Here is a 19,424-nt window from a genome sequence, read left to right on the forward strand (position 1 = left end):
ACTGTTGCTACGCAACAATAAAAACAATAAATAAGAGCAAAGCAAAGATAAAAACTGTTACTACACTAATTAAAAGTTTTCCGGAAAATAACGGTCTCAATGATGGATTGGGCAGAAGAACTAAAGTTATCCATTCGTAAGGTAGTAAGGCATGTTTTTCTAATTGTTTTTACGTCCATACATAAATGCTACATATAAAAATATGTATGTATGGTCATATGTCACTTCTAGAAAACGGCACGCAAAGGTCGGCGCTCCAAAAGCCGTGATCCCATTGGTGGTGCTTCTACCAGTATCAGTGTGACCAATACCAATCCGCATGAGAAAGAGATTGCTATCGATATAACCCTGGGTATAAATAAAGATTCCAGCACTGCTGCCAGCGAAGAAGCAGATGCATCGAAACGCCCACCCATGCGACGCATATCGGGTGGTTGGGCTGATGTTGGCATACTAAAAAGTTCAAAGTAACTTTACAATAATATAAAAAAAGTTTATCTAATATTTTAAAATATTTTAGGTCCAAAAAAGGCACTTCATTCGACGAGTGAGTGTTGCAATAGATGTAATCAGTTTTGTGAAATTTGCCTAATATATTTTTCTTCTATGTACTTTAAGCGATCGCTTTCAAAGTGTGTCACTTACAAAATCGCCGATTGGATCTTCGCCTAGAGACGAAATACCGACTATTCCAGATATGGAAGATTTAAAAGATGAAATTTTGCTAAATGAAATTGTTGAGCCGCCTTCGTACGTAGTACACCATGTGCACGAATGAATTGCAATTTACATTTTTTTGATTTTTAGTGCCAGCTCCCTCCGTCTAAACACTTTAAGCGAACTTAACTTGGATTTGTTGGCCCAAAACGCATTTACTTCCTTGGAGAATATTAATTTGTCGATATTGACACGCTGTCTTAAATTGCCTGAAACTTTAGATGAACCAGATGAGGTATGGGAATGGGATAAATTATTTACTGACGTCATCTCTAAAATACATTCTGATCAACAAAGCTTCGCTGGTGGTCAGAAAAAAGAAATTGGGCCGGATGAAATACCGCCTCCAATGTACCCTTAACTCAACACAAAGTATCAATGAAATAAAAATATATCCCCTAAAAGATTTAATTACATTAAGCTATATATTATCGTGGAAATAAATTTTACATATCACTTAAAAATTCAGTTCTGGTTATTTATTAAACATCAATTTTGGACATTTCCAACCATTTTTATAAATACTTCATTTCAAGCTCGTATATCCTGTGGTGTCATTGGGTCATTTAAGCCCCCGTTTATTTCACTCTTTTGTACTGTCTCTTCATCTGATTCAATGACTGGCTCTTTTGAGTTTTCTTCATTTGCCAATGTGTTTTTCTGTATTTGTTCCTGAAGATTTTCTTCTTGCACCAGACCGTATTCGTCAGCTAACTGTATTAGATCGCAAACAATTGGTGACTCCATAACCAGAATATATTGACATGTTTTTGGTTCCAAAAGATAAATGGAAACTGCACTGGCACTACTACTGATCGGCGTACACATTAATTTGACATCTACTTCGCGTGGAGATCCAGTACGATCGCAGTGTGTTCCTTGATCATAATGATGCCAAAGTGCATTGGAGTAACCACCGCGTTTGGGCATTTTGTCTAGATTCTTCGCCAACCATTGACGATGTGAACTTTCCGAGAAATACCCTAAGAAGAGCTCTGATTCCGATTTTTTATCCTTATGAAATTGACGTACATGTCGACCATAACAGAATTCATACTTCCACCAGCCTGTACCCTGGAAAAATGTTTCCAAAAGAAAATTAAACATACGTTTAAAGAAATCTAATTTAAAATTTATGCACTCAGAGGATACTTATTTAAAATTACTTATTTAAATAAAATATTTGAAAAATATAATTATTAATTTTCAGATTAATATTTTAAAATCTCTACTAATGAATACTGTTAAAAAAAAAATTTGATATAAAGTTTTAATAAACACTTTGTATCATGTAAGCGTTTTACTTTAATTTTTTAGTTGTTTCTTTATTTAGCGGCTTTTAAAGACATGATTTTGAGAAGTGCAATTGTAAATTTGAAAAGCAACCATAGACGAAATTAATTTTCTTTTCACTATTTACATACGTTATTTACTTATTCACTTACTCCAGTCAAACATTTGCTGCCTGAAATGAATTCTTTAACGGCCGCAAAATCATTGATGGGTGCTTTTGGTATGGGTGGCAAAGCTTCACTGACTGCATTTGGTGTCGTAGACACGTCAACACCAGAACCAATCATCAATTCAAGTACTACTTTATCAATTTTATTGAAGAACGACAAACGCTCGGAAGCTGCTGCAGAACGAGCTAAAGCCATAGCCGCAGCACTTGCATCTTTTGATACGGGTAATTCATCATCTGCTAACTGCCACTCATTGAGCTCTTGCCGTAACATGCTAAGTGGTTTGTGTATCTCGTTAGGAGAATTGAAACATTTAATAGAAACCTCTTTTGATTCCTCGGGTTGAAATGCGGATATCAAACAGAGCACAGATGTAAGAATAATAGCTTCATAATTGCAAGAGGATGTTTCTTTAAATGAGTATATCTCATTTTTACCATGGGGATAGCACACATAACGGACATGAGTTGTACGAGGTGAATTAATTATATCGCACATAGTTCCATCAGTCATCACCAACTCAAAGTATGGATATCTAGTGTTTTCAATTTTGGTAGTCTTATATTTTATGCCTGCCTTGCGGTCACTTTCCCAAGCTTTTGTTAGTTCTTCGGTCTTCTCATCGGACCATTTGCCTAAGTTATATTCCTGCAGTTTTACGTTTTTCCCTGTAATATGTATGTACGAAATGAAAAGTTATGTCAAATATTTTATGAGCAAACTGAAGTGTACCCTCTCTTTCCTCATGCGATTGCCGTACATGTTGGCCATGACAAATTTCATATGACCAATAAGCTTCAATCCGGTACGAACAGCTTGCAGCTGAGAAGAAGGGCTGAAGAAAGTTTATTGGTGCTAAAAATAATCAATTAGTATCAAATTACATGAAATAACTTTTGTTTCATCCCCCCAATTCACTTACACAGTTCAGGTTCATTAAACGTTTTCGTCTCTTTGGTATCCTCGACTATTGGTATAACACAGTCGTATTTCTCATGATCGTGTGTGTAGAATGTGCGCAGATGATTTTTTAAATCCTATACAACATTAAAGTTTGAATGAGAATAAGATAAACAAGAAGATTAAATGCTTACAGGATCCTTTTCAAAATCAGGAATTTCGAAATCGATTTTATAAAGCACAGAATCATCGAAATCCTTGGTTTCATGGCACAAGGCAGTACTTCCTGATGAAACATATAGAACGAAGAATAATATTGACTCCCAAATTCCATATTTTAATGCCATCATTATAATTTAAGTATTTCTTTAAATGCAAGGTATTTTTTTTTTACAAAACGCCAGGTGTATCACTAGACTTTTTATCCTTGCAGTATTATAAGGATAATGATATTATCCGGATGTTTAACTCTACTGCAATTCCAATACGATCGTACTTTATTGGATTATTTTCGTAAAAAGTGATGTGTCTTTGCATTCAAAAATCAGCTGTAAAGAAGAGTTGCCATTTCATCGATTGTTGTTATCATAGTACCGATAAAATTTGCGATATCTATAAAGAATAAAAATCGGTATGTTTATATTTAAACATTATCTCGTCTAAATCGCGTTTATTGATTCGAGCGTTTACATGATCAGTGGAACTTGTTGAACAGCAGTCACATTTTTTTGTTTGTGTTTTCTTCACGATAATTTTATACGTAAATTAATATTTTGCTGATACAAATAAGTGCAACAGAGCTTGCTGCCAAAATTCCATCGTCATCGTGCATTTCCGTTTACTTTCACATTTAATATATATTTCCTTCATCGTAGAAATAGTCGATAAAACGAAAAGGTTAGACACAGACAAGTTATCAAAATAATCTGAGATTATCTCGTAATTACTTATTAATTAGAAAATAATTTTGTATGATTGATAATCTACGTTTAAAAATACGTTGACATATGCATTTATTACGTATAAATCCACAAAGTTAATGTGCCCGTTCACACATGGCAGATTACCTGCAAAATTGACAATCAGCTGTGAACGATTTTTCTTGATAAAAATTATTTTGGTGGGATAATTCAGTGTTTTTGGTTTCTTTATTTATTATTGATATGAAGAAAATACAAGGAAAAGGAAATACTAATTTGATTGCGCAATTGGCTGCTAATAATAAACAGTTGGAGGAAATCCGTAAACGATGTTTACTGAGGTTTCAAAAAATTATGGCAGCAATACGCATGCGAAATTCGATATTACATTTTATAATAAGTAATAAGACAACACACGCTGTTTTTCTGTTATATAAATGCTTAGTTAATAATATTTAACACACATTTCATTAGAATTATGTCTACAAACCTGTTTTCTTTGCCGGTATCCATTTTATTTAGTTTTTACTTTGAAGTTTTTCTTTACATTTGTAATAATAATTATCGATAACAGAGAAAACGCAGGGTTGTATGTCAAAAAGTATGGGTGTTATCAGTATTATTTTATAATCTCAGATTTCGGGAGAGAAATTTTGTATGGGAAATCTCGCTTTTTAATTACGGATTGGGAGTTAAGCACGAAGAAGTAGATCATCTACTTATATGTGAACGTGATATAAGTCAGCCTACTATAATTATAGATATTTGATAATATGTACACTTTATATAATAGGAGTGGTAAATGAGGTGCCAAAATGTTAATGAAAATACATTCAAGGTAAAGTTACCAAATTATCAAACAAGTTTGGTTATTTAATGTACATATCATTTGTTTCGAAAATCGCCCATATTATCAATACTTTCTTTGGAATTATTAACCAAAGCCAACATTTAAGTTTTATATATTCTTTTGGCGTTTTAAGATGAATTAATTAAAAAAAAAATTATTATGTGTATATATACTTATATATAATGGGCGCTTACACCCTTTTTGGGTATTTGACCGCATAGGTCCTGATATTCTTCTACAAGTGGAGGGGCCTATAGTTTTTAGCCGCATCCGAACGGCAAATAGTTTTTTATTGCGATATCTTTATGGCAGATATAGACTCGGATTTTTGCCATTGCCTGCCGGGTTGCGACCGCTATTAGAAAAAATCGTTTCTATCATTTGATGTTTCATGCATGGAGATAAGAACACTTCCAAGCATGAGATATTTGAGCAGCGAATATAATTGTTTTATAAGCATCTTATAAGACCTATAAACCATCAAAGTGCTTGGTCAAGTAACATGTCCGTAGTATTTGATATTTGGTCTGCACATTCACACCAAATAACTCATAAAATTTTAGTTACGCATTTGCATATATATATATATCGCAAACATTTTTGTGAAACAAATTTGACCGGGAAAGCTACCTATAAGCTTTATTCATTTCATTATCCCTATTAACGAAATTTTGAAGATATTTGGCAATATTTGCCGTAATTCACCACGAAACAAAATGGAATGCTCGAATGAAAGAAAAATTTCTACAGCTGCAGAAACGATTGCATACGAACAAAATTAACGAAATGAAACGAACGAAAAGAAGTGGAGAAGAAAAGCCGAGCGTCGTTTACTTTAGTGTTGCCAATATATAAAAAAGTATCCACTTCCGTATAAAATTTACTTAATTTAGTGTCGTTTTATTTCGCAGGTCGAATTTGTTTTCTTCTGGTTCACTCGACGTATTTTTTATAAGCTGTAATGGCGTTTTGAAACCTGCGTCAAGTAATTGTAGAATTTGTGTGGAGAATAATTTTGATGGTCGGCGTTTTGAACGTAAATCTGGCAAATCTGAGAAAGTAGGTAATACTGGCATCATTGGTGGATGCGAAGTAGCGTACGAACGCCGTCTGCAATTTTATTAACAAAAATGCTGTAAAATCACACAAATAATTAACAATTATACTGTAAAGGCATTGAAGAACGTACAGTTGCAGTAAAGGAAGTGAAATCGGCGTGAATAGTAAATTTAAAGTTGCATAAAAGTTGAAAAACGAAGAAAGCGACGACGACCAGTATCAAAGCACAGAGTTTGGGTTTGGTTTTTTTTTAATCGTCGTTTGCTTTTCCAATTTGTGTGTGAGTTGGTGCGCTTTCGTGAGATTATTGTTCTGTATTGCATTTGTTGGATAATTTTTTAATGTTTTGTGTTGTAGAAACGCGAGTTGGCGAACGTCGCTATGTAATGGCCGCTTGAGAATCGAGATGAAAAGTGTTAAGTTGGAACCTTCTAATTGTATGTATGAAGGTGTACCAGTAGAAATATAGCGAAAGTGGAGAACAAAGTGTAAAACAGAGAAACAAGGGAGAAATAAATTCGAACAGTTAAACAAAACGAAATTCAATAACTAAAGACAACACAAAGTTAAACAGTTCCAACATCAAGTGAGCTAAGTGAAAAAATACAATTCCAGCGAATTTTATTCACACGTCGACGACTTTTGCCATAGCGGAGGGTCTCAAATGTTTTTATTGTTGCTACTATTGGGAAAATGTCTCATTTGCCATTGGATGCACGCGCCATTTTGGACTATTTAAATGAATTGGGTTACAGAAACATATCTGCCGAACAGCTCAAGGAATTCATGAAAGGTAAACAACATTGATGGTACAAGAAGTTTTCTTTGCATAAAAAATATAGAGCTTATTTACTAATTTTATATTTGCATGTTACTTACTGTCATTTATAAAACGAACTAACTTTTTCCTCCTTTTTTCGTGCCTCCTTTTTTATTTAAATCGTTTATTTTGAGAAATGTTAAAAAAACCTTTTTGAGTTTAATTCATCAAATGTTTAATTTGAGCATACCTACATTCTGATGTTTCTTATTGTTTGTCGTAGCATAGTGCTTGCATAGCAATCCCGCAAACCCGGTGCTATCCTGGGGTCGATTTAAAATTCTAGGTATTTTATAATATACTGCAAGTGAAAACTTGCACGCATATATAATTTGGAAATACAAATACGAAGAGAACAAAAATTGTGCATAACAGGCTACGAATAGAATATAAAGCATAGAAGTACATAAAAAACGCAAATCAAGCATGAATAGTATGTACCATTCGACAGACAGAGCAACCGACCCAACGTCGACCGCAGTAGCACACGCCGGGAGTGTTGGTAAAGGCATAAGCAACAGCAGTAACAAAAAATTGTAGCAGCGATTAGTTGTAGAGCGCTGGCTGTATGCTATGAGTCCGGTATTTGTGTTCGGATGGTAATGGCAGCGACCAAAGTAGCGATATCTCCACCACCGTGGTATCAAAGCATGCGGTGAGGCTATATCAACCTCCACCAAAATGAAACTCATTCGTTTTGTAGGCCAAATAGCCGCTATAGTTTACATGTGCGACTGCTGGCTTTGACTACTGATTTGCCTTTACCATTGTGTGCTTACTTTTTTGTTATTCCAATTTTATACTCTTTTTTTTTACAAATATATTTTTGCCGTTCCATTTCGTTTCTTCATTACTTCTTTTTGACCAATTTGCGTTTCCCACCTTTCTTGTTTATTGTTGTGTTGAAATGTGGTGTTATCGTTCGGCAGTGGTGTGCTATCAATTTTTATATGTATATTGTACCTCCTACATTCATATTAATCTAAAGTATAATTCTGTTTGTTTGCAAGTAAAATATAAATTTTCTTAAAATATTTATTGACAACTTTTGCCATGACCTTAATAAACTTATAAATTTTTTGAAGACAATTCGGATTGTTTTAAAAAAATTTCGTGCTATTTTCCAATGAAACATTATTTTTTCTTTGCTTTGTGGAACTATTTCGTTGTTATGTTTAGTTTAAAACATTTTTATAAATTATTCATTTAACTTCATTCATATTTTTTCACGAAAAAATTCTACCTACCTAAATATGCATAAAATAGTGTTTATGTTTGACGAACAAAAATGTGAAAACGAATACAGAGTATGCCGGTATCAAAGACATTTCTACAAGGTATCTAAGCTGGTGCAATAAAAACCAACGGAATAGCAAAAGTCTGTTTCCCTAGCCAGATCCTTCACCCGAGCAGGAAAACTCGAAAGAATAGTCAAAAAATCCATAGTAGCTAATATGCGTCTGAAAATTCCAAATAGAAATACGCTTTATTGTAAAACTCCCATGGGAAAGAATTACCAACATCTGATATGTATTGTAAAATATTTAAAAAGTATATTCTTTGTATTATATAATATATATAAAGGCATATATGTATATATATAATTGGCGCGTAAACCCTTTTTGGGTTTTTGGCCGAGGTCCTTCTATTTGTGGCGTGCGTCTTGATGCTGTTACTCATAATAAAAATGCCTCACTAGGGAACTTAGCTAGGCACTGTCCACTGTAAACTTATATTACTATTCATTTTAATGGGTTAAACATTTAAGATAGTGACAAAAACCAAAGCGGCATTGCCTCACAGGATCAACAAATAATTGTGCAATGTCGTTCTAGCAACTTACGGGGAATATTTTATGATGTTACAACAACAATAAGAACAACAATTGGTGTTAGCTGAAAAAATATGCACGGCGTACATACATAAATAAATATTGACTCTGGATAATGGGATAGTTTTCTTTTGTATATACCGTGTGTGTGTATGTACACATGCATTTGTAAGCTCATAAAAGCATAAATACATTTTGTGTGAAAATGAAATGAAGGAACAAAGAGTGGAAAGGAATAGGTAAAGGATGGTTCTTTGATGCAGTGTTTTTTATTTGCTGCAATATCTAGCAAACTTCACAAATGTATAAATAAAAAATATGTATATATGTATGTACATACACACATGTATATTTGTACATAGAAGAAGGGAAGATGCATACTTGTGTATTAACACGTGAAATTATGAAACATTTCGGTAAGGAGTCAACTGAATTTTATACGAGATTAGGAGAAGATTGAAGAAATAAAAGAGTTGTCAAACTGAAAAAATATAGACAAGCGAAGGTATACCGGCTTCACATCGAACGACAGCTGCAATGTTGTCGAATTTGAGTCACAAAAAATTTTAACGAAAATCGAAATCAAAAGGAAGTATATGATGAGCATTCTCTTTAAGTTCAAAGCGCAATGGTAATGCTGCTGCTTCTAGCGTGACAATGACTAAGCGGGCACATTTGTTACCTGGGTCATATGGCAACTTGTTAGTAATTTACGTATAGCATAGTCAACGGTGTTAGCAACGATGTTGGTTCAAAGGTGTTTAAATTACCAGAGTTATGTCTCCAAAGAAGAAAGGTAATCGTGTTGGAGAAAAATGCGTTATAATACAAAAGCGTCACATAATTTTCTAATCAGATGAACATACCTGAAATTATCTACCAACAATAGTATTACAACGAAAATATTGAAACAAAACACAGCGGCTGGTCAGTGGAAAATTACAAAAATGTGTTAAATTATTTTGTACACTCGCGTGAACGGTGATTTGTTTATGGTTTATGCTTTACTCTGAGATATGTAGTTGTGTCGGTGCGTGTCAGTACTATAATAAATGTGCACATAAATTTATCGCTTGTTTCTCTTATCTTTATTTTCTTTTGTTTGTTTGGTTTTCTCACTACGCTTTTCACAATAATGTTTTGCCTTGTTTTTACTGGCGACCTCCTAACCTAAACACACAGGCGAATTTAATGCTGAAGGTGGCGTCTTCCCAAAACAGATACTTTATTTTTCGCGGTTTTCACAAGTCTGACGTGAAGTTCCTTTCCAATACGAAACAAACAAAAGGAGGAGGAATTACTTGTTTGCGAACATTCGGTGAATGGCTTGGTAGTATTTTTATTTTAAACTAAACAAGCTAATGAAAACGAAGTTCCGTGTGTTAAATTGTTAAAGCACCATCTATAAAAATACCTTAAAATGCAGTTTTTTTTGCGTTTTCATATGGTTAACGAATGGCAAGAATGTGTGTTGTGTTTGGTAGTTTTTATTGCTTACGCATACTCGTCCTCTTCACAAGCAAGTATTTTGTTGGTTTATTCATGGCGCCTGACGACACAGCGAATTCGGGACGCGCTACTTTGTATTCTATCATCCCTGCTAAGCGCTTTTGAAGCGAATGGCAAATTCACCTCGGCGATTTTCTTTCTGTCAAAACCAAGAATGATAGAGAAACAGATTGCGCCTTCCGAATTCGCCGTGTCGTAAGAGCCCATGAATAAACAAGCAAAAGGAAGGGGAATTACTTGTTTGTGAAGAAGAGGCAGAGAACGTTAATGTATTAGTAGTAGTGGGCGAAAGCAACGGGAACAACCAAACACAAGAAATTATACGCAGACACACACATGCTTTCTAGCAACGGCGTCTTCCGCAAACAAACTGAATTTAGAGGCTTTATATTAATTTGTGCTTTCAGAATTTAACACACGGCACTTCGATTTCATTAGTTTAAATCTCATAAATCACATGTTACCAAGCCATTCACTGAATTTTCACAAATATGTAATTTTGTAAACACTAGGAACAAAAATTTATGTAGCAAAAGAAAAAGGAATGAATGATGAAATTCTGAACTTGATGAATGAGAGAAGGAAATATCGGAACATAAACATTGACGAATATAAACGTAGAAACAAGGAACTCAGAGACAAAATAAGAGACGCAAGAAACCAATGGATGGGCAAACAATGTGAGGATATAGAGCGATTGGAAAAGTTACATGATAGTTTTAATTTACACAGAAAACTAAAGGAAATATGCAACCTGAGAAGATACAATGCAATTAATATATTATACGATACAAACGACAAAGTTATAACAGACGAAAACGAAAAACGCAATATTTGGGTACAATATGTCCATGAATTATTCAAAGACGATTCAAGAGATGTAAATATCAGCACAAACGACTCAACAGACGATCCACTACTTAAAATAACTATGTCTGAAATAAAATATGCGATAAAATTGTCAAAACCAAAAAAAGCAACAGGCTGTGACGAAATCTCAGCTGATATTCTTAAACTTATAAATGACAGTGGAATGCCAACCATAATGAAAGTGTTTAACGACATATATGAAACTGCTAATTATCCAAGCTCATGGGTAAAATCCACGTTTATTGCGATACCAAAAAAGACCAATGCAAAACAATGCAAGGACTATCGGCTAATAAGTCTAATGAGCCATACGTTAAAAAATTTTTCTTAAAATCATTCACAACAGAATTTATCAGAAATGCGAGGCCGCTATAGGAACAACAAAATTTGGCTTTAAGAAAGGGTTTGGGACCAGAGAAGCAATATTTAGTCTTCAAATGCTTACACAAAAATCACAGGACGCCAATCAAGATATATATATGCATGTGTTTTATAGACTACGAGAAAGCCTTTGACAAAATACAACATAACAAGCTATTTGAAATAATGAAAGGTTTGGACATAAACAAATATGACGTCAAATGTATATAAAACTTATATTGGAATCAGACTGCAGAAATCAGATTCGGAGACAGCACCACAAGAGAGACAAAAATCTACTGAGGAGTGAGACAAGGTTGCATTCTATCGCCACTATTATTTAATGTGTACGCAGAAAAAATATTTGAAGAAACAATAAATGACGCAGAATTAGGTATTAAAGTTAATGGCATATATATAAATAACATTCGCTACGCAGACGATACAAAGTTAGTAACAAACAAGGATCTCCAAACTATTGTAAACAAAGTTGAAAAACACAGCAAAGACTTCGGGCTAAACATAAATATTGACAAAACCAAATTTATTATTGTAAATAAAAGCAGCAGAGACTATTCCTGTGCGCGACTAACCATAGGTGGCAAAACAATAGAAAGAGTAAAACGTTTCAGGTATTTGGGTGTATGGCTGAATGACCAATGGGACCATGATCAGGAGATAAGAGGGAGAAGAGAAATGGCTAAAACAGCCTTCATGAAGATCAAAAAGATACTGACACGCCGGGACATACCAAACGGGTTAAAGACAAGATTTTTAAAATGTTATGTATGGTCAACACTCTTATATGGATGCGAGGCCTGGACACTGAAAACCGTAAGCATACACCGACTAGAATCTTTCGAAATGTGGTGTTACAGAAAAATGTTGAAAATAAGCTGGAATGACAAAATATCAAATGACGTAGTGCTAAATAGAATGCAATCCGCTAGGAACATGCTTACGGACATAAAAAGGAGGAAAGTCGCTTATTTCGGACACATAACAAGAGGATGATGCAAGGAAAAATTGAAGGACAAAGAGGAATTGGTAGGAAGAATATGACATGGCTAGACAACATCAAAGAGTGGACAGGCCTCAAAACAATCGGCGAACTAACAGCAGCAGCGAAAAACAAACAAAAATATAATGAAATTATTAATAATATGACGTGATAACCGTACGACTAAGATCACAATGACGTTTGTATGTAATCGCGAACATCCAGCATGGATACGCCGATTAAGAAGAAGATGTAATTTTTCCTACTTTGGTTTATTATCATCGTTTGCTTTGTATTGCGAACTGAGCTGACGTCAGACTTGTTAAAATCGCAAAAACTAAAGTAACCGTTTTTTTAATGGCGCCACCGTAGAAACTCAATTCGCCTTGGCATCATAGTGGTACTAGCCAAGGTGGATTTAATAAGGTGACAGTATTCACCCAGCTGAATTTTTCGCCGTAGGTATGGCTTACGTCAAAATGATATGCTTTGTTTGAATGTATTGGTATGTTTACATTTGCTTGCTGATTTTGACGTGATGCTTGCACCAAACGCAACAACAAATACATGTAGGGTTTTACTTATATGTATTTGCTGTCACCTGTAATAAATTCGCCTTGGTACTAGCAAACCGACGTTTAATTTTTTGTTACTAATAGCCTCCATTTGTGGAACAACATCAAGACGCACACCACAAATAGGAGGAGGAGCTCGGCCAAACACCCAAATAGGGTGTACGCGCCAATTACAATATATATATATATAATAGCCTATACAGATGGTGGCGTTAGTGGGGATTAACGACTTAATTCAGAATTTTCTCAGAAATTAAGTGCAATTGCGGATTGACAACTAGACTTAATTCTCATAATTTAGCCGTCTCTCTAGGCTATAGGTAATGCTGATCCATTAAAGGCTTGCTTTATTGTCCTTGCTTGCTCTGTTTTAATTTTTGTCGCCAAATGGTGTATTTCAACGTTGTTCACAGAAAGAGTTGAGCATAATACCTATAAACAGTTAATTGATAAAAAATAATTATTTTACCTAAAATTGGTGACCGATTGGAAATGTTAAAAAACGTTTAAAAACTTAAGAACAATGTGAGAAGTTTAAATATCAAACTGCTGATAAATATAACTGAATTATTTGAAACTTTAAACGCTTTAAACTCGTGAAGCAAAGCTTTAATTTGACCAATATTCATTTATTGCTATTCATTTCAATCTGGGTTATCTTTAAAGGTTTATTCGTTTATGTTGTCTATTTGTATAATACCTTTAATCTACTCAAATAACTTTAATATTCACTGTTAAATTATGGTATCAGCAGTTTTTGCGGCGAACGTATGTATATACTATACTATGCGTGTTGTTTTAAATACATATTTGTATTGGGTGACAAAATAAGTAAAAGCAAAAAAGTTAACGAACGGAAAATTTGCTATCACTCGGGAAAACTGATAGAATAAGACATACATATCAGCTGGGTCAATTTTATCGTTTCTGACTATAAACTGCAAATTTCACACCTCAGCAAGGGTAAAAGCGCACAGAATAACGCATTCCACAACAAAAATTATTGTAGTTTGTTCACAAAAAATTCAATCATAGGCTTACATATCACATGTTTTCTTGCATCGATCTGTAATTTTGATGTCTCAATTTTTGAGTGGTGGATAGTTTTTTGTCGTAAACAGGCGTTCGTTGCGAAAATTAGGAATAACTATTGTGTGATCGAACACGACTAAATTGTACCTTTATATAAAATCAGTTATATATAGAAAATAGGTGGTTAGGCTTTACAGTGAATAAAATAAAGAATACAATTAACTTAATACCGTGCGTAGTTCTGAAGAAATAGCTATTTGAGAAAGGCAGTTCCTATTGTCCGATTATTCGATTAGGCCACTGTATGTATTTCAGATACGTACTGCACCAATTGCATTTATCTAGTACCTATGTACGTATGTTGTTCATTTTTGTATACAACGTATGTAAAACATAGGTATGTTCGAGTACATATCTGTGTGGGCATTTAGCATAGGTATTTTGCATATGCAAATATTGAGGGTTGCATAAATATTTAATTAAAGTAATTGCAAAATGTACTGTGTCTGCTTGTGTTTTTCATTTAATGTCTCATATAATGGTTTTCATTTTGAACATCCAAAAATTTATTCGAAAGTGCAAATATTCCCATTATTTATGGAACTCGATTTCATTCATGGAACTATCTCTCTTAGCTTCGCAATACCGCATTCTATTAACCCAGATTTCCAATACCTTTATGATGGTTTCTGGTTCTACCTCATGGTTGTTTTAAAGGCCTGAATCGTTAATGGATTGTTCGTTTAACTTTGGTCCCTCACAGCACCTAACTTAAAGCGAAAGAGACCGATTGTATCATGGTCATCTCGCCAATTTTTTTGACCACAAAAAATCGTTCATCATGCCTTAGTAGCGTTTAACCTTTGCCCGAACAATTGCCTAAGTCATACAGACCGATTAGCCTTAGCTCATTTTTCCTAAAAACAATGGAAAAAATATTGGATCAGCACATACGGGAGAATAACTTGGTTAATTTCCCACTGCACCAACTTCAATTTGCCTACCAACAAGGTAAATCTACTGAGACTGCAATACACAGTCTGGTAACCATTATTGAAAAAGCTATTGAGTCAAAACAAATCGCACTTTGCGCTTTTATTGACATAACAGGAGCTTTCGATAATACGTCCTATGAGGCAATCAACAATGCCCTATCTCAAAAGGACGTACCTAAACCCATCAGACGATGGACTATATCGATGCTGAAATCCAGAACGATCAGTACAGAATTAGGAGGAAGAATAAAGTCTATCAAGGCCACAAGAGGTTGCCCGCAAGGGGGAGTACTCTCTCCTCTTCTGTGAACACTAGTAATAGATGAACTTCTCCACAAACTGAACAACCTAGTATTCCACACCCAGGGCTATGCTGATGACCTGGTAGTATATATAGTGGGCTGGCATGAAGAGACCATCTCTAACCGCATGCAACAAGCCCTCAACATAATAAACAAATGGTGCACTGACAAAGGGCTCTCTATCAACCCATCTAAAACTGCGCTAGTGCCGTACACCAGGAAAAGGAATATCAACATCAAATGTCCTGTCCTGAATGAATCGACTCTACAACTCTCCACAGAGGCGAACTACCTTGGTATCAACCTTGACAAAGCGCTTACCTGGAACTCGCATCTTGAGAAAGTTACTGTAAAAGCCACAAGGGCATTCTATGCCTGCACAAGGCTTTTTGGTAAAACATGGGGGCTCAGCCCCAGAATGACCTACTGGACATTCACTACAGTTGTTAAGCCTATAGTCACTTATGCTTCCATAGCATGGTGGCCCAAAGTTAAGCAACGAAAGGCGGCAAGCGATCTTAACAAATTGTACCGCCTCATCTGCATCGGTATAACAGGAGCAATGAAAACATGCCCAACTGACGCTTTGGGCGTGCTCCTAGGTATACCACCGCTTCCCTTCTTAATTGAAAAAGAAGCAAGATTGAGTGCCTTAAGACTAAAAGGCAACGCCGATCTTAAAAGTGGAGATATGAGAGGACATCTAAAGATCTTAGAAGACTTTCGACACACTCCTATACTACACAGGGTGGATACAATATCTCCCAAACCCATTCTCTACAGAAAGTTCCGAATTATTATTAATGAACGAACAACTTGGAGAACTAATTCTATCAATTTCAAGCCTGGATCTCAATTATGGTTCACTGATGGGTCCAAGCTGGAAGATGGTAGAGCAGGGGCAGGAATCAATGGGCCTAAATTTAAAAAATCGATTCCGATGGGACTCTACCCAACAATATTCCAGGCAGAAATACATACCATTGAAATATGTGTGAGAGAATGCCTTCGCAGGAAAATGAGAGGTACTCACATCTACATACTCTCAGATAGTCAAGCGGCTCTAAAAGCCCTTCTATCAACAACTATCACCTCTAAATTGGTAAATGATTGCCTAAACCTTCTCAACATGTTAGGAAACCTTAACACAGTAACTCTAGTCTGGATTCCGGGACATGAAGGGCATGAGGGGAATGAAATGGCTGATGACCTCGCAAAACAAGGAGCAAATATGCAACTTACTGGTCCTGAGCCTTTCTGTGGACTCACGAAAAGCCACATTAATGAATTCCTCAGGAAATGGGAAGAAAGGAAATTTGCTGCACACTGGCTAAATTGTGCCGGTCAGCGTCAAGCCAAACAATTTCTTAGTCCCAACAAAGGAATATCAGACAAGCTACTCTCACTAAACAGAGTAGATCTGCGTCTTTTAACAGGATACCTCACAGGTCACTGCAGCCTGAGGTATCATTTAAATAACATTGGTCTATCAGAGACCAATGTCTGCCGCTTTTGCGAAATGGATATAGAAAGCTCAGAACATGTGCTTTGTGAATGTCCTGCGCTGGGCAGACAAAGACTTCTCCACCTTGGTGGTATCGTAGTATCTCCATGTAATCTTTGGAACAACAAACCCACAATAGTGCTAAAATTTATAAAAAGCCTTAAACTCTAGGGTTACAAAAATAGGTCTTGCACAATAGATCAACTCTGGTCGCAGTGCGTAATGGCCTTCTAATAATAATAATAACCTTTGCAGTATTTTCCAATGTTGTTCAAGTGTAAAATAACTCATCTTGCTCCATGGAGATATTATACTGCCCTTAACAGCATGATTACAAAATTGCTATATGAACCACCCGACATGCCGCCAGAAACATCATCACACTTGCTTCTAGAATGTGTTACTATAACGAGCAGAAGAAGAGTGCAATGGAAATAACTTTAAACGATCCGACAATTGTTATTTTTGTTTAAAATAATTACAGTAAAGATTGCAGAAACCCAAAAGAGAATTGTCAAAATGATTGAGAGTGGCATCTTTATCAAATTAAATATCCAATAACGAAAAAAATAGCAAAAAGACGTAACGTGTACATAATAGCTAAGCTGTTAAATTCAACTTTGAGTGTTTCTGTTTTTTCGATTATGTTTGGCAAAAATCACTATTTATTTGACAGCAATGTTTATTTAATACTTTTTTTAAATTGCTTAGGATGTCATCCACAGCTCCTAAAAGAAGCCACGCCACAGTCGAGCAACTCAATCAAAAACTCCTTTTGCAGTTTGCCGCCTTACTTGGGTCATAGGTAACCAATTCTTTTCCGTAAAACATGGAATTGCAGCTGTTACACGATAACGGACGAATGCCTCATGAATGTTCTCCATTGCTTACCTACGGGGCGTTGATAACATCCAGTTGCGGAAAGTCGCAATGTAGCTAGAGCCTAGTAATATAAATGCAGAATTTAATATTGAATATGCTTGAAGATTACAAGATTTACTTGTTTTTCAGTTTATTATTATTATTATTATTATTTAGTGACTGGTATGAATACCAGTACTAAAATTATGTTTGAGCATTGGCTGCAGAGGCCATCAGCTCTGTGTCGTCTGTGGGTGTCTGGATTATTTGTTATATTGTCATTTCGATAGTTTTAATGAATTTGCTTATTTTTTCGATGTTTGAATGACTGGGAATGGCGAGGATGCCGCTTATTTGTTCTGAGTTTAGTATTTATTTTCTTGCGTTGGCGTGATTTGGACATTTGTTGAGGATGTGGTCCAAAATTTGGTTTTTGTTGCAGGTTGTACAGATAGGGTGATTTTCTTTTTTTAAGATATGTTCATGGGTCTGTGTTGTATGGCCTAGGCGAAGGCGGGAGAAAATTCGAGATTTAAATCCGTGTATATTTGTTGGGTAGAGTGGAGGGTTTCCATTCTTTTCCAGTTTAAATTGCTATTATATTCTGGAATCTCTAAGTTGACTGTCAAGCTGAAAAATTAGGTCTTCAGCCAAGTTTAATGTTAACCGGAATAGTTTTTGGAATTCCCCTGCAGTCAAATAGGAAAGATGGCCCACATCCCGTAGCAAACGACGATCCACTGATTTTTATTGAATTTTCAATTGTTCATAAAATTGGTTATAATAATGCGATTTAAGTCAAATATGCGCCGTTTTGTTCGATGACGAGTTCCCAACGAGATGCCAACTTCATAATGCCCCTCTTATAGAAGCTCGCTTCCCTATTGTCAAAAAACTCGGAGAGCCAATTTTCACAGGACTCTCTTGAGGACAACTTCCGACTACCAAGCTCGTTCGCCATGGGCAGAAATAGGTGGTAATCACTTGGTGCGAGATCCGGACTATACGGTGGATGCAAAACAACCTCCCGTCCGAGCTCCCGGAGCTTCTGGCGCGTCACCAAAGATGTGTGTGGCCTGGCGTTGTCCTGATGGAAGACAATTCGGCCTCTGTTGATCAAAGATGGCCTCTTCCGCATGAGTGCTGTATTCAAGCGGTCCAGTTGTTGGCACTACAGGTCCGAATTGAGCGTTTGGCCATACGGGAGCAGCTCATAGTGGATGATTCCCTGCCAATCCCACCAAACACACAGAAGAACCTTCCTGGCCGTCAATCCAGGCTTGGCCACCGTCTGGGCAGCTTCACCGCTTTTCGACCACGACCGTTGCGCTTCACGTTGTCGTAAGTGACCCACTTTTCATCGCCAGTCACCATCCGCTTCAAAAACGGGTCGATTTTGTTGCGATTCAGAAGCGATTCGCATGCATCCATACGGGCAAAAATGTTTTTTTGCGTCAAGTCGTGTGGCACCCATACATCGAGCTTCTTTTTGAATCCAAGATTCTTCAAATGGTTTATAACGGTTTGATTGCTCATGCCCAGCTCTTGGCCGATGCTACGGCTGCTACTATGCCGGTCTCTTTCGATCAATTCAGCGATTTTATCGCAATTTTTGACGACAGGCCTTCCGGACCGTGGCGCATCTTCGATCACCTCTGCACCAGAACGAAAACGTTGAAACCATCGTTGTGCGGTGGAAATGGAAACTGTATCGGGTCCATAAACTGCACAAATTTTATTGGCAGCATGAGATGCATTTTTGCCTTTATCGTAGTAGTACTGTAAAATATGCCGTATTTTCTCTTTATTTTGCTCCATGTTTGCGACGCTATAACTCACGAACGACTAAAAGCAAA

General features: G+C 36.0%; 3 protein-coding genes across 3 annotated transcripts in view; 2 read left to right on the forward strand and 1 right to left on the reverse strand.

The window, feature by feature from the left end:
- On the forward strand, positions 1–1,185 carry LOC129249382 (intraflagellar transport protein 43 homolog). The gene is made up of 5 exons (XM_054889172.1): positions 1–141; positions 232–467; positions 521–547; positions 619–750; positions 808–1,185. Exons 1-5 carry the CDS (start codon positions 100–102, stop codon positions 1,076–1,078), a joined length of 708 nt encoding a protein of 235 aa, XP_054745147.1. The 5' UTR covers positions 1–99; the 3' UTR covers positions 1,079–1,185.
- Positions 1,175–9,560, reverse strand: LOC129249381 (endoplasmic reticulum lectin 1). The gene is made up of 6 exons (XM_054889171.1): positions 9,427–9,560; positions 3,275–3,692; positions 3,103–3,217; positions 2,913–3,035; positions 2,163–2,848; positions 1,175–1,791 (listed from the first exon to the last, which is right to left on the reverse strand). Exons 2-6 carry the CDS (start codon positions 3,428–3,430, stop codon positions 1,249–1,251), a joined length of 1,623 nt encoding a protein of 540 aa, XP_054745146.1. The 5' UTR covers positions 3,431–3,692; positions 9,427–9,560; the 3' UTR covers positions 1,175–1,248.
- Positions 6,585–19,424, forward strand: part of LOC129249380 (protein chiffon) — a 22,467-nt gene continuing 9,627 nt past the window's right edge. Inside the window, exon 1 of the mRNA XM_054889170.1 lies at positions 6,585–6,702. The gene's annotated coding sequence lies outside the window, so the exon portion shown is untranslated. The remainder of the gene's footprint in view (positions 6,703–19,424) is intronic.

The sequence above is a fragment of the Anastrepha obliqua genome, chromosome 5, assembly GCF_027943255.1.
Source record: "Anastrepha obliqua isolate idAnaObli1 chromosome 5, idAnaObli1_1.0, whole genome shotgun sequence".
NCBI classification, from domain to species: Eukaryota; Metazoa; Arthropoda; class Insecta; order Diptera; family Tephritidae; genus Anastrepha; species Anastrepha obliqua.

What these genes read in the sequence shown, in the direction of transcription:
- LOC129249381 (XM_054889171.1), bottom strand. Translation starts at nt 3,430, where the DNA reads ATGATGGCATTAAAATATGGAATTTGGGAGTCAATATTATTCTTCGTT. An exon ending in GTTTAATGAACCTGAACTGT is followed by an intron (nt 3,036 to 3,102) that starts GTAAGTGAATTG and finishes GATTATTTTTAG; the next exon opens with CACCAATAAACTTTCTTCAG. An exon ending in GCAGCAAATGTTTGACTGGA is followed by an intron (nt 1,792 to 2,162) that starts GTAAGTGAATAA and finishes ACATTTTTCCAG; the next exon opens with GGTACAGGCTGGTGGAAGTA.
- LOC129249382 (XM_054889172.1), top strand. Translation starts at nt 100, where the DNA reads ATGATGGATTGGGCAGAAGAACTAAAGTTATCCATTCGTAAG. An exon ending in TAAAGTTATCCATTCGTAAG is followed by an intron (nt 142 to 231) that starts GTAGTAAGGCAT and finishes TGTCACTTCTAG; the next exon opens with AAAACGGCACGCAAAGGTCG. An exon ending in AAAGGCACTTCATTCGACGA is followed by an intron (nt 548 to 618) that starts GTGAGTGTTGCA and finishes ATGTACTTTAAG; the next exon opens with CGATCGCTTTCAAAGTGTGT.